We start from the raw sequence: 15,053 nt of genomic DNA, 5'->3' as shown, positions 1-15,053 counted from the left end.
GTGCATTGCTATCGTGCGTGATAGATCATTAGTTGCCGCTGTGGTTGTTTTGTGGTTTGCATTTATAAAATAGTGCATTTATTCGGTTATGTTTATTGCGTAGTGATATTTTTTTTTGCGTTTTATAATTGTCTTGCATTTTTCAACCAATATCTTTTGCAAGTGTATGTGTTGGTGTTTTGTGTGAAGCAACAGGTATACACGCAACTGAGTCGCGATACTATCGCGCAAAAGATTGTTTAGTTGTTGTTGAGATTCTGCTTGAAACGGTCGCGCCGCGCATGTTTGGACCGTCACTCGAAACCTTTACAGCGGGAAAAATGAAATGTGTGTGCATGTGAAAAAACAATGCAGTGCAGTCTATTAACGACATTTAACAATAATTAAATTAATTCGTGCGTCTATGAAAACGCGAAACGTCTCGCGGCAAGTTTATTTTGGAGTACTATCTTCGGCGCAGGTGTAGCGCGTTTCTCAGCGAGAAGGTACAACAACAAAGGCAACAAGTTCAAACATATCCATATTATCGCATTTAACAAGCCGTAGCTGTGTAGCTGTTGCCTGTGCGAGTGTGTCTGTGCCTGTCCGTGTGCGTGTGTCCGCTCAATTTGGAAACGCGCTTGTGTATGTGTGTGTGTGTTTGTGGTATTCAATGCTCCGAAATGGAAAGTGCTTTTGCCTGCTGTTGCAGCTCCTGCATTTGTTTTGATCGATCTCTGCGAAAATCGAAGTAAATAAAAAAAGAGAGGTGCGAAGAATGAAAGTGATTTGTTGTTTAGGTGTTGTTATTGTTGGCGAGTCCACAACAACAATTGCAAATGGTGTTTACGCTGTGACAACAGTTTTCACTCATATTTTCACAATCCACACGCATTCCACACATAGAAAGTGGATTACATTTGTGATTGATTGCAATTACGAACTCGCACTTGTTTTTGTACATACTTACATACATATGTCTCACATGTGTGTGAGGGAAATTTAAGTGCACACGTTTGTTAAATATGCAAAGTTGTATTTTTAGTTTCAGTTAGTTTTTTTTGTTAGCTGCCCACTTAATCATAATCATATAGTAGACTTGAGTGACGGCCACCGCTAATTCCCATATAAATAAAGCGGCACCTTGGCGCATCATCCACAAACAACTATAACAACAACAATGTTATTGTCAACATAAAAAGCCAGCGTAGTAAACGACGCTTATAATTAAAAAACGTTAATGATAAATTTCTCCCATGAAGTGAAATTATGGTCTGCAGTTTACTTTGTTGTTTTTTTTTCGCTCGTTTCTCGTTTATTTTTTTTTTTGCGGTTGCGGTTGCGGTTGCTGTTGCGGTGTTGTTGCCGCCCAGCAGCAACTTGCAAGTTATTGTGGCGCCGCTTCAGTGGAAAGTTTGCACCTCTCTGCCACACTCGTGGTACGTGCACTTTTCGCCTTTTCGGGTTTGGCGACAGGTGGCCAGCAGCTTAAAACGTGCAACGTGCATCACAGTCAGCGATCCAAGCGCTGACCATAGGATCTCCTTGTGTTGCAACAACTCTCGCGGCGTCTCGCGGCATCGACTCGTTTTCCCAGTACTAAACTATCCTGCAACTGCGTCTAGTGGCAAGTGCAGTGCAGTTGCCACCACCAATACATACACACACTTACTCATAAACATAGTATATGTGTGTGTGTGCTTATATGTGGGGGTTACCTTTGCTGTTGTTGTTTGTGGCATCATGTCTGACTGGTCGATCTGGTGGCATGGAATGAAAACTTGTTTCTCGCCTTTGTTGTTCTCTTTATTGCCGTTGTTGTTGTTGGTGGTGTTGTTGTTTGTGTTGCTGGCATTCTTTGCTGGTGATTGTTACCACAGTTCCCTACACTCGATGTTGGTGTGCCTCTCAATTTTATTCTTTTCTTCTCTCTTCTCTCGTTTTTTTTTTATTATTATTGGAGTACATTTCTCGCTTGAGGAATTTAATATTATTCCGTGCCCCTTTATTTCGCACAGTTAATTTTCTCCTTCATTTTCGTTATTCATAATCGCTTTGCATGACTCAAAAGTTTTGAATATTCAAAAAACAAAAAGGGGAAAAGAATAACATTTCGGCTTGTTTACCATATTCGGAAATGGAAGAATTTAGGGGAAATATCTAAATATGACGCAAAAGTCTTTAAAAGGTGCTAGTTAGGAGTATTTTGATTAGAATTGGTTTAGAATTGAGACATATTTATGGCTAATGAAACCATATTTAATTTTGGTGTTCTTTTCAAAAATCGCTTTTTATAGAGACATCGATATAATGATTATTGTCGCACACTCCTCATTTTGCATAATTCTTCAAAGATCACAAAATTCCAATAAAAGAATTTATATTGGTAGCATGATATATTTTGTATATCATTAAAGTGTTCAAATCCATATTTCATATAAGCTTTTTTAAAAATTCAAGTTTTACACTTTAATATATTGTATGTAAATTAATAGATCCCATTGATAATTTTTTTTCATTCCTTTGCGTCTGTTTTGTAGTAATCTTTTTATTTAGTAGAGTATTGAGAAATATCATTGAAATTGTTAAAGAATCGAAAATTTAAGAATCATAATAAAAGAGAAGATTATTTTTGGTTTAAGAAATTCAATTCACAAATAATGACGTTTGTGTATTAATTCCTTTGAACGATTTAATTTTCAAATGTTTACTTTAAGTTTTAATGTTGAAATTTATGGATTCTTTCGATTCACTTGCAATTCGTCGTACAACATTATCGAAATATGTTAAGCAGTAAAAAACACAGTTTTTGTTGTTTTCCTTTAGATCGTAGAGTATCTGCTAGTCGAACTGCTTTTGTCACTCTTTCATAATGTTTTTTTTGCCATCCGGTTTTTGCGTTCTTTGCAGCTTTTCCAATGCCCAGTGAATAAAATGTGATGATGGTGTGAGATACTCGAATGCTTGATGACAAACCCAATGACGCAGCGAACACGAGATAATAATTAAACCAAACGATACAAATATATTAAACTATTCTAATTGCGATGGCAATGAGTGCGGATTAAGTGAAACAAAACAAAAAAAAAAGCGGATAAATCGCGAAACGAAGCAACTTTCGACCTCGTTCAAAAAATCGTGGCCAAGATGCCAATAATAACAGCGACGACAACAACAACAGCGACAGCAGCAGCAGCAGCGAGTGGTGCAGTGGCAGCTGCGGTGATTAAAAGCGGTGCAAAGGCGACGACGGCAGCGCCAGCGTCGAGCGATTATCTAATGTTGCAACATCAGCAGCAGCAGCAACAGTTCAACAGTCATTATTATCAGCAACCGCAGCAGCAACAGTTGGCGCCACCGTCAGTTGTGCTAAATGCTTCCCACCAACACACACATTCACATCCACATGGACATCCTGTTGTGGCAGCAGCAGCAACAACATCAGCAGCGGTGGCAACAACAACCACAGCTGTGGCTATGGCATCAACCAGTTTTGCAACATTTAACGGAAACTCAAGTCTAAATTCTAACCTTGCCAACGGAAGTAGCCGCAACAACCACAGCAACAAATTCAATTGCAACGACGTCAACGACTTAACTGCAACTGGCAACGGCAACAGCAACAGCCACAGTCACAGTGATGGCAACGGTTATGCCATGCACAAGGCAACGCCACCGATGGCCGCCTTGGCACCTGCCCCGCCCCTTGGACTGCCGCCACCCGCCATCAAGAAGTCGCAGGCCGCATCGCTGCACGCGTCACGCGAAGATGTCGCCTCACTTGGTGGCACCTCATCGGTCAACAGCCAAGTGTCCGGTCAGTTTATTGGCAATGGCAATGGCAACGGGAGTGGCAACAACAACATCATCACCGGCAGCAGCGGCAACATTATTGGAGTTAACGGCGGCGCAGTCAGCGGACGCAGCATCTTGAAGGGAAGCAAGGGTAAGCAACCAATCGATGATGTCATTTTATATTAAGGTTTAATGAAGGTGGCTGCTGTGCCATCAAATAAAAATTACTGGCATTAGCTATGAGGTTAACTTAACTATACGTCTGTTCATTGCTATTAACACCCTGTTGTCAGTGTGTAATATCTAATATTACTTATATCTAACTTGTTGACAGCACTCATATGGAGTTAGTTAGGTTTACTTCAGAGATGCCGATGGAAGAGAGAGAGATGTATAATTGTATTGTCATTCTAGTCTTGACAAAAAAAAAACCTAAAGAACATCTTCATACACATTTCTAATGATATTTGCTTGGGTATAGCCAGAAAACTACTTTGCAAAACTTTGTATAGTTTTAATAAAACTGTAGGACAGTCATTGGAAAAAGAAATATTTAATTAAGTTGCTCTGCTATTAATACATATTATTAAACCCTTTTGCAAACCTTTTATTTCACTTGCTTTAAGGATTTTACGATATTTTCAATCACATAAAAAAAAATGAAAATATGCATTTTTGGTTTTAAAGACCAATATGGCTAAGTTCGTCTATTTCTTTATTTTAAAAGATTAAAAAAACAAATACATAATGTATTTAAAAGTATGACAATTTATGCTGGTGGCGGAAGCAACAAACTTTTGTTTTAATAAATTCGAAAGTATCATTAATATAATCACCCACATTCATTCATTTGTATACCTCAATCATTAAAAGCCAAGCAATAGAATGCATTCGGCTTCCATCGATCAGGTTCTTTCTCTCACGGGCACTCAAAAATTTTGTAGGTTTACACGAGAGACCGTTTTTTTTTTTTTTTTTTTTTTTTTTTTAAATTAGCACTTAAAAAGTGCTCATCTGAAGTGGACCTTAAGATTACTACAGCTTCAAACCTATTGATAGCGTTCTTATAAAGTTAAATGGGGCTCAGCGTACTCATAAAGTCAAATTGGTTTTAGCATTCATCAACTCTTTTCTCATTCTTTTTAAATGAAAATAAAACTATTAAAAAATCCATTTTTAAAACAAAATACTGAGAAAACTTCATACTCATTTAGTATTTAAAATGGATAGACAAAGGGCTTAACTTAATTTTTCGCAAGGTTATACCACAAAAAAGTAATTAAATGTATAAAACGAGGGAAAAAACGCATTTAAAATCAACTTATTTGAATACATTTCTACTTAAAAGTCAAGCTTTTAAATCTATTTATTTTAATGCATTTTCACTCAAAAGTCAAGCACTCTCTTTTAATTTGCTAATCCCAAATAGAGAGTGCCAGACATCTCCCCACATTTGCCTAAATAAATGGTTTGCTTAGTCTGCGTCTGATGTAGTTCTTTTGCTGCAGTTTCTGTTAATCATTCCGGTCCAAATAACAACCAAATATCGTCCATCTTTTTCCATTTCCGCCCACATGGCGACCGCATGATACGAATTCGACTAATGCACTTTGAATGCCACAGAGTTGAGAGTAAATGTGCAACTGCCTCCTGTGGCAGGGGTGAGAAGAAATGAATTCAACTTGCCACAGCGAGTCGAGTGTCGAATCAAGGCAAGGCGCAACGGGGCGGCTGAGCAATAAGTGTGAACGTAAAAGTTCAATTGATTCGGCTTGTTTTACGGCTTTTGCTTTTACTTTTGTTTTGCTGCTTTGTTGTTGCCTCTGTTGCTGTTGTTTCAGCCGCCACGTGCCAATTGTTTACACGTCATGCTCAACTAAAAATAAATAAAAAGAAATGTAAAGACAAAGGGTCAGCTGTAAGACAAACCCATTTCTCACTTCTGCTTGTAGGTCTTCTTTTCAGTCTTACCGCGTTCTAAGACGGCTAAACAATTCGCTTTCAATGTATTGTCTCTATGTCTCTTTCTTTTACTTGAACTTTGCAGAGCTTTGGTCAATTTCTTTCAGCCGGATTAAAGCACATTGCCGATGACAGAGAGCAATAAATACCCGAGTAAACTTTGCTCCAATTCCGCGTCAAGTGGCACATTCTTTGACAAATCCACTTGCCATCGAATTAAATAGCTTTGCAAGGCGTCGTAGTAAATTATTGTGATAGTGGGTTAACCACATTTACATCCACACACAGAGACAGAGAGACTGTGAGACACAGATGTTCATTCATGAAACCCAAAGCCAAACCACGGATAAGCAAAACGAGTTCACGCCAAAGCCAAAACCAAACCAAATCGTCGACCCACATGTCATGTGAGCAGCTGCTCGATGTGTGGATGGATATTTTGTTTTTTGGGGGCGGTTAGGCGTGGCGAATTATTGATATTTATAGTTTAAAAACTAATTCAAAGCGTGGAGTGGGCAATTGGTTAAACGCTCTTGATTAACATGTTGAACACAACGTTTTGCGTAGCCAGAAGACGACACCCACTTTAAGGCCAAAGAGCGGACGATGTAAAACAAAGCCAAAATAGGGCAATTTTCAAAAGAAAAAGCTATTTCCAACGGAAGTTGGGCAAGTGGCGAGTGACTCAATAGAGCTGTCCGTCTGTCCATCTGTCTGTCTGTCTCTTGTTTGTTTGTTTTTGATGGCTATAGCATTGTTATAGCTTTGCTAACAACTCAAGAGTTTACCTCAGTTTAATTATTAGCGCGTTTCTTGCGTTGCCCGTAAAATGTGTGAATTTATTGGTTGAGCTGAAACCGAGTCTGTATGCTAATGATAATGCGGTTGGTGGTGAATGAGACGCCACTGTATATGCACCAGTGATGGCAATGAACTTGGCGGTCACCCACGAGGAAACACCTTGCAACATCGCGCTACGTTGCGCCTTATCATTTACGCGTCACGTCAGAGTCAATTAGCAGAACCGACGACGTCGACGACGACGCCGGCGTTGGCATTCGCGTCATATGATGCGATTATTAATTTCTTGATTACGACAACATTGTGACATGCAAAAGGAAACCAACAAAAAGGTCTTGGGCACTTCGTGCAAGCCAAGTTAACGAAGCAGCAAAAGCCAATTAGATGCAATCATTAGGGCGACTGCCACAAACCCCAACGAATGATGAATCAGCTGCAGTCTTGCTTCTCTCTAGAACAAAGACATTGCCTTCAAGTGATGTCTCCACTGAAGTGGAGCACATTTGGCCCGGCTCAATGACACTAATTATATTGTGCACATGCGAAGAGAGAGCTTCGACATCTCTTTTTCAATAGATTTGACCGGCAGCCAAAGACTTCAGCTCCAGACCTCACTAAATTGTTAGTTGCACTTAATTGAAGTGCACTCACTCGCTTCTGCTATGAATAACAAATTGATTATGCCGCCTGCCTAAAGGCACCTATAGAAATAAAGTTCTTTGGAAGTGACCCTCCTTTGTCCGACTTTATTTTGAATACCCGGTCCCTGAATATTGCATGGTGTATATAGCTTAATGACCATTTTAAATTTAGGTGACTTTATTGATCTATTTTTTATTAAAACGAGTAAAAAAGCTACCAGTGAGTGTGCTCTATTGTTAGATACCTGGCAACCATTTTCATTAAAACCATATTCGAAAAATATATTGAATCAATGTACCGAGAAATACTAAAACAATCCGAAGGTTTGGTATATCGACATAGTAATGCATTTAAAATATACTATAGAGTACAAAATATACTAGATTATCAGTCGATATACCGAATTAATACGAAAAATACTAAGATATTCTTGAGAGTTAGTTTGGTAGATCGATATTGAACTACATTAAAAATATACTATATAGTACAAAATATACTAGACTCCCTCATTCAAAAAATACTATAGACTACAAAATATACCAGACTATCTATTTTAAAGAAATGCCGTCACATATTGTATGCGTTCAGCTTTAATGTAAAACCATTTCTAAGAACATTTCTTTTTTCTTATGTGCTTATCTTTTCAATCAGTTAAATATGCCAGGTATCCATGAGTCAAGCTTACGTTTTGTTTTCTTTTTTTTTTTTGTTGAAATTATATTGGAATTTCCCACAAGCTGGCACGAATGCAAAGTGACTCATACTCTGCAGTCAAGCGATTCACCTTCGAAGTTTGTTTAGCTGTCAAAGAATACATCCATCCATTACTCATAATTAGAGGTTTCGTCTGCAGACCGCAGACTGTGAAGTCTTGACTTCTGCAGCCTGATTGACAACGAAACGATAATCACGCAAAAATTGTGCTTAATTGTAGATTCGAGAACTTTGAGAGATGCGACTGCAATTCCAGATTGCAATTCGTTTGCAACTTGGACTCATTGTTAGATCCGGCAACAATGCATTCTCAAGCTAGCTAAATATAAACAGCAAGACACGCCCCAAAAAGAAACTTACAGATGGGGCATGCAACACTGGCGAGGCAACAATTGAAGCAACATGTTATTTATGAACAGTTCATTGACTTCCAAAAGAAAGCAAATCCCAGCGAGAAACGCGCTCTTAAACTTGTATACTAAACAGAAGATCAGTGCTCGTAATCGTCCAAATACAATAGAACTTTTAATGTCTTTTAGATTGGCATCGAATAGATGAGCCGACTTCTCTTCTTTCTCTCTTTTTTGTTGTTTGTATTCTTTCGTCTTTAGTTTCTAACTCATCTCAACTGTTTTATGTTGATGAAGTTTTTTGTTTCAAGGTTTCGAGTTCTCTATTTATCTTGTGCACAGCAAAAGTAAGATAAGCATTATTTTGCATAGATACCAAAAACTAGAGAAATAGATAACTAGTGCAAACTGAACAGTAGCCGAAGATACTGAAATTTCAGAACTAATAGAGATGTGCAAACACAAAATGCAAACAAATAGACACTTCAACTAATAGATAATTACGGAACCATGTTTCCACTATCTTTGGAATGTGCTGTAGGCAAACAACTATCATAATAATTATTTTCCGATTAATAGTGATATGAAATTGTTAAACATTTCGTTTGCTTACTAGATAAATTCAATTTTTCTCCTTCTCTTAATAGTTTTTGTGTGATAAATGTATAGTTTTTAATTGTTTTAAGAAAAAAACCTAATTTGAAATCTCTAAAAGCAGTTTTCTTTAAAAATGCAGTTTTTTTACCCTTCCCATTTCTCCTGTAACATTTGTTCATAATTTAGGAGAGGAATTTATTTGCCAGTTCAGTTTTATATAACTTTTAAATCTGTGCTTCAATTTTAATTAACTCTAGTTTATCTTTTGCTTTTTAAACTTTTCAAAATGTGTGTTAAATAATTCTTATCAAACATGTTTGGTTTATCTTTTGTTTTATTGCGAATTTGTTTTTTTTTACTGTCTCTCAATGAATAATATTATACATTAATGAACGTTTAACATTTTAAACCTGGTCTAATATTTCCATACTCGTATTTTTGGTGTGTTGAACTAAAGTGCTCTGAATATTTTCGCCATTACTGTAATTTTGATGTGAGCACGCAATCGTTGCAATGTTCGTGTCACGACATCAGCGACTCACGCAGTTTTAAATGTGTTATCACGACTCGGCTATCAGAGGCATGTTATAACAGACTCTTACCTGGTTCGCTTTCATTGAGCCCTCGGTAATAAAAAGAACTGTATTTTTGTGCCACATCTGGCGATCCCAATACTGGGTTGGGTTCGTCGCCTCTCGCCTGCTCCACAAATATGTGTACACAACCAAGGGGGAGGCAGCGGGTGGAGGGGCAAATATTAAAGTAAACTGTGCCACAGCGAAAAAAAAAGAAAAAAAGAAGCGCAGCGCCAACAACTTCCGTGCTTGGGCTCGTTCGTTCACACTTTCTGGATTATGCAGCCTCCAGTCAAACTCACACACACAAACAGTGTCAGAGAGAGAGAGAAAGAGGGAGATGGATATGTGTGTGAAGTTCTTATACATTGAAGCTTCTATTTGCGTTAGTTGCCCCTAACGTGAATCGAACACGAAGCGCTTTTACCGTTTACCGACGCTCGCCTTTGATAAGACTCCCATCTCCAACTGCCCTCTCTCTCTATCTCTATCGCTCACATTGCCTATACCTCTCCTCTCTGTTTGCCCTTTGTGCAGCAGCAGCAGCTGGCAAACGGCACATATAAATATTTATCTTTTGCTATGCAAATGATTCGCATTCGTTACGATGAGTTGATTTTTTGCGATGAGCTTCGAGTGTGCGTTGTCTGGTCGAACGATATGAATATGAATAATGCGCGACTCTCTATATATGGGCCAGTTCTCTATAAATGGGCTAACGATGGCTGAGCTCAGATGACTCGACGACAGCTCGATCGCAGTTACATTAAAAGCCTGCGCCTCTATTTTAATGAACAGCATATTTTTTGCATCACATTAAGTCATCGTCGGTCCAATGACTTCTCCATTCGATCTCTCTCCATTCACCATTCATTTCCTAGTTACTGAGCACTGTTTGCATACTATTCGAAGTCTGGGTCATTTAGCTGATTTTTCCTGCTCTGTAGTTAATCAATACAGTTGCTGCTACAACTAGGTCATAAGCGCAATTAAGCTGTTTGGTTAATAATGCTCGGACTGCGGACTTCTTTGTCTATTTGGCTGGCATCAAAACAGTTTACGGTTCACTCAACACTGCAGTAGCAAATTGGCCCTTGAGTGCGAGTCGAGTCGAGTCCAATGCAGCAGCAGCCACGTCCTATAGCCAGAAGGGAGCCAAGTATTTTCGGCTCGCTGCACAGCAAAACTCTTTGGCTAGGGCGACGAATCATTCAACCAAACGCTGATTGTGAACCGAACACAAACATATCCGGTTTGAGGTTAGTTTTATTGGCTTTATTGGTTGTCAGGTTCATTGATCGACTACATTTGAGGGAATAGTTCAGTTTTCTGAATTTTGACGGTGTTCTAATCGTGGGAAGCTATGCTATTAATGAAATAGTTAAGTTAAATAGTTCAATATCAAAGGAAACTTTTCTATCAAGTTTTAATATAATATTCTATATAGTCTTCGCATTTTTTATATAATTTGAATTTATTACTCTTCCGAAAATGGTTCCCTAAAATTTGAGGAAGTAAGAAGAAATATGTGTAATACAATAATATGAATATAACATATTTAATATAATATAACATTTATCGACCTATCAGAATTACATTGTGTTGCATTTTAAGCAGCTTAATTTCCCAAGCAGTCGTTAAAAACAACGCATAACAAAGAATTCTCTTCGATTGTAATGTTTATTTGATCTTCGGTAGAAAGTCACCAAGGCTGAAATTCTAACACTTAATTAGGAATCATTGTGTTTTACCTATCGTGATTTGAAAAGACATTAAAATTTAGTACCAAAAGAAAGAAAATATCTTAATAAGGAGAGAACAAATCTATTTCCAAGAAAAATTGGAAATTAGATGAGTATTCTCAATAACTTGAAACAGTAGATATCATTGTTATCAGCACTGTTTGTACAGTTTACTGATCTATAAAATCAATTAACCCTTACTTCATCTCAACTTTAATACAATTTTATATTCCTTATGTCTTCCCATAGAAAACCTGCTGCAGAATACGTATTACAATGGCGAAGGTGGTGGCAGCAGCATGGGCAGCGAGTGCGGTGGACCAGAGATCAATCCGACGAACCACGAAGATCCCGGCGACGGTCTTGGACCACTGCCTCCCAAATGGGAGACAGCTTACACGGAGCGTGGCGAGTTGTACTTCATAGAGTAAGTACAATTAATCCCATTCATAAAGTGCAACTAATTCAATTACAATTTCCTTCTGTAGCCACAATACAGGCACCTCGCATTGGCTGGATCCACGTCTCTCGAAGTATCAGAAGAAATCGCTGGAAGATTGCTGTGAGGACGAGCTGCCCTATGGCTGGGAGAAGATCGAGGACTCCATGTATGGCATGTACTTTATCGATCATGTGAATCGCCGCACGCAGTACGAGAATCCAGTGCTAGAGGCAAAGCGTCGTGCGGCCGAGCAACGACAACAGCAACAGGAGCAGTTGCAGCTGCAACAACAGCAATCGCAACTGCCACCGCAGCAGCCACAGCAACGCTCCAAGACACCCACAGCGGCACTAGATGCGGCGACCATGCAAACGCCGATGCCACCCACATCGTTGCCCATGTCCAAGTTGCCGTATAAATTCACCCGAAATCCGGCGGAGTTGCAGGGACAGCGCATCAATACGACGCTGCTGAAGTCGACGCGAGGCTTGGGCTTCACCATTGTGGGGAGCGATGGCAGCAACGGCAGCGATGTCGAGGAGTTTCTGCAGATCAAAACTGTGGTGCCGAATGGTCCAGCTTGGCTCGATGGCCAACTGCAAACAGGCGATGTTCTGGTTTATGTGAACGACACTTGTGTGCTTGGTTATACGCATCATGACATGGTCAACATCTTCCAATCTATCTTGCCAGGAGAGACGGCTGCCTTGGAGGTTTGTCGTGGCTATCCGCTGCCTTTTGATCCCAATGATCCCAACACTGAGGTGGTAACCACCATGGCCGTGGATGGTTTGCCGTGCGATGCGGAGAAGCAGCGTCGCCTGAATGTTGATCTCAACATGGATGGCAACTACAATTTCTTGGATCTTTCCGGCGAAGGCGGCAGCAAGGCAGCTGGCAGTGGCTTTATACTGATGAAGAAACCTGAGCTGTATACATTCTCCATTATGAAGGGTTCCATGGGCTTTGGCTTCACCATTGCGGACTCCGCCTGTGGTCAGATTGTGAAGAAGATTCTCGATCGCAACTGCTGCACACAACTGCTCGAGGGCGATGTGTTGCTCGAGATCAATGGCATCAATGTGCGCAACAAGCCGCATTTCTATGTGGTGGAGCTGCTCAAGGAATGCAGCCAAACCACGCCCACAGCCCTTAAGATACAACGCACGCCGCCCGAGCCGCCAGCCCCTAGCCAGAGCAATCAACTGGGCCTGGGCAATGTGGCCAAGCTGCGCAAGAACTTTGTGGGCGGCACCGGCGGCGGATTGTTTCGCAGCAAGACACCGACTGCGGATCTGTACAGCACACAGCCCAAGGAGGTGCTGCCCATGCGTCCCAAGACGCCGCTGGTCGACACGCGACGTGCTCGCGTCCTCACGCCCAGCAATGAGTTGCAACAACAGCAGCAGCAGCTAACGGATGTGGAGGCGACAACGGAGAATAAGGCGCTGCACCTGCAGGCACAGGGCAAATCGAACAACAGTCTGCAGGAGCTCGACGACATTCCCTTCATGGATCCCTATCCCAAGATGGTCAGTCGCCTGAGCGAACGCCTTGCCGAGGCCACGCTCCAGGGTGTTGTCGACGTGGACGTGGATGTGGATGATGGTGGCGGCAATTACAATCCCATTTATGGTCTGCCGCCGAGCATGCAACCATTGCCCTTGCCTCTGGCGCATCACGAGTCCTGCTATTGCTACGACTGCCAAGCACAGCGCTATCAACGACCCCAGCAAGCCTCTTCCGCCTCCCAGCTGGGCTACTACGTGCAGCAGTCAGCTGCAGTCCCAACTGTGCCTCCTGGTCAGTACTCGCCAATGCAGGCGGCGCACATTCAGAACGAGCGTATGCAGCGGCGTGTCAATGAGCTGCTCAGCGATAGAAGACGCGTGGGATTTGCCAATCTGGAGCCGCAGGCTCAACAGCAGCAGTTGACGATGCCGCTGCAGATGCAGCATTCGCCCAGCTGGCGTAATGGCGCTTTGCTCGATGTCTCGGAGGATGCGGATCAGTGTGAGCTCACCGAGGTGACGCTGGAGCGTCAGGCCATGGGCTTTGGCTTTCGCATTGTCGGCGGCACCGAGGAGGGCTCCCAGGTGACAGTGGGCCACATTGTGCCCGGTGGCGCGGCAGACAATGATCAGCGCATTGCCACAGGTGACGAGATACTCAGCATCGATGGCATCAATGTGGTGAGTACGAAACTAGTTCACTTCATAAACTATTGTTCACTGTCTTCACTGTCTTCTCTTCTTCACTTAGCTCAATTCATCGCACCACAAAGTTGTCTCGCTGGTGGGCGAGTCTGCAGTTCGTGGTCAGGTCACAATGATACTGCGTCGTCGTCGTGCTCCTCTGCTGCAACAGGCGCCGCTGGCACAGCTGCGTCGCTATCCCTACGATGTGATTGTGAGTCGTCACGAGAACGAGGGCTTTGGCTTTGTCATTATCTCGTCCTCTAACCACTACTATGGTTCCACAATAGGTGAGTGCCTCGCCTTGTAAATGAAACAACAAATACTAATATATTTTTCTAATCCTAGGCAAACTGATTCCTGGCAGTCCCGCAGATCGTTGTGGTGAACTTAAGGTCGGCGATCGCATTATCGCTGTTAATCGCATTGATATTGCAGGCATGTCGCACGGCGATGTCGTCAATCTGATCAAGGAGTCGGGATTGCATGTGCGCCTCACCATCGGTTGTCCGCTAAAAGAGGGTGGTCCAAGTCCCGGCGGCAGCAGCGTCGGTTTGGGATCCAACACGCCTCTCCAGGCATCGCCCAGCCTGCTGAAGGCGCCGCAGTCACAACAGCAACAACAACAACAACAGCAGCAACACCAACAGTTGCAGCAACTGGAGATGCCGGGATTGGGACCAATGCCTGGCAGCTATTTGGAGCGTCCCAGCACAAATATTGCGGCCACACTTGCCCTGCACCAGCAGCAGCCACAGTTATGACTCTGAGATCTACGCATTCGGCTCTACAAGAGCTTTCTCTAGTTACACGTAGTAGTTAAATGTCAAATGTGCGTTTATCAAGAGCATTTTACAGTGTCGTAGTCGTAATTTAGAACTGCTAAGTAACCCCAAAGACTGAATTTAGTAAGCAAATCAACCATCAGCATATTCAATACATTCATTTTGCGAATCTACGTAGCCTTAGAACTTGGTTTCTTTTACAAAACAATTGTATATCGTTAAGTAATTAATCAAAATGAACTTGAGAGCTTCTAAACCAACTTGAATCTGACTGTAAGATATATCCGTTTTTAAGCATATATAGAAAATATCAGTATATATGAATATAGTTTAATAGTTGTCCATACACGCATACCATAATCATAGTTTACAAATTGTACAAATGTAAAGGACTTAAATATTTTTTATCCATACGTTTTTAATATGTTGTTCAATAAATGATATTACAACAACTTCACCAAGTTAAGAAATCAT

General features: G+C 41.2%; 1 protein-coding gene across 1 annotated transcript; it reads left to right on the top strand.

The window, feature by feature from the left end:
• The first annotated feature begins 60 nt into the window (after positions 1-60).
• Positions 61-15,041, top strand: LOC117572242 (membrane-associated guanylate kinase, WW and PDZ domain-containing protein 2). Its single transcript, XM_034254925.2, has 6 exons — positions 61-485; positions 2,890-3,925; positions 11,407-11,584; positions 11,646-13,791; positions 13,862-14,084; positions 14,143-15,041. The coding sequence occupies exons 2-6, from the start codon at positions 3,127-3,129 to the stop codon at positions 14,556-14,558; spliced, it is 3,762 nt and encodes a 1,253-aa protein (XP_034110816.1). The 5' UTR covers positions 61-485; positions 2,890-3,126; the 3' UTR covers positions 14,559-15,041.
• Positions 15,042-15,053: the final 12 nt, after the last annotated feature.

This window comes from Drosophila albomicans, chromosome 3 (genome assembly GCF_009650485.2).
Source record: "Drosophila albomicans strain 15112-1751.03 chromosome 3, ASM965048v2, whole genome shotgun sequence".
In the NCBI taxonomy this organism is placed as follows: domain Eukaryota; kingdom Metazoa; phylum Arthropoda; class Insecta; order Diptera; family Drosophilidae; genus Drosophila; species Drosophila albomicans.
Note: the sequence above shows the minus strand (reverse complement) of the source record. Positions and strands in the feature narration are given on the sequence as shown.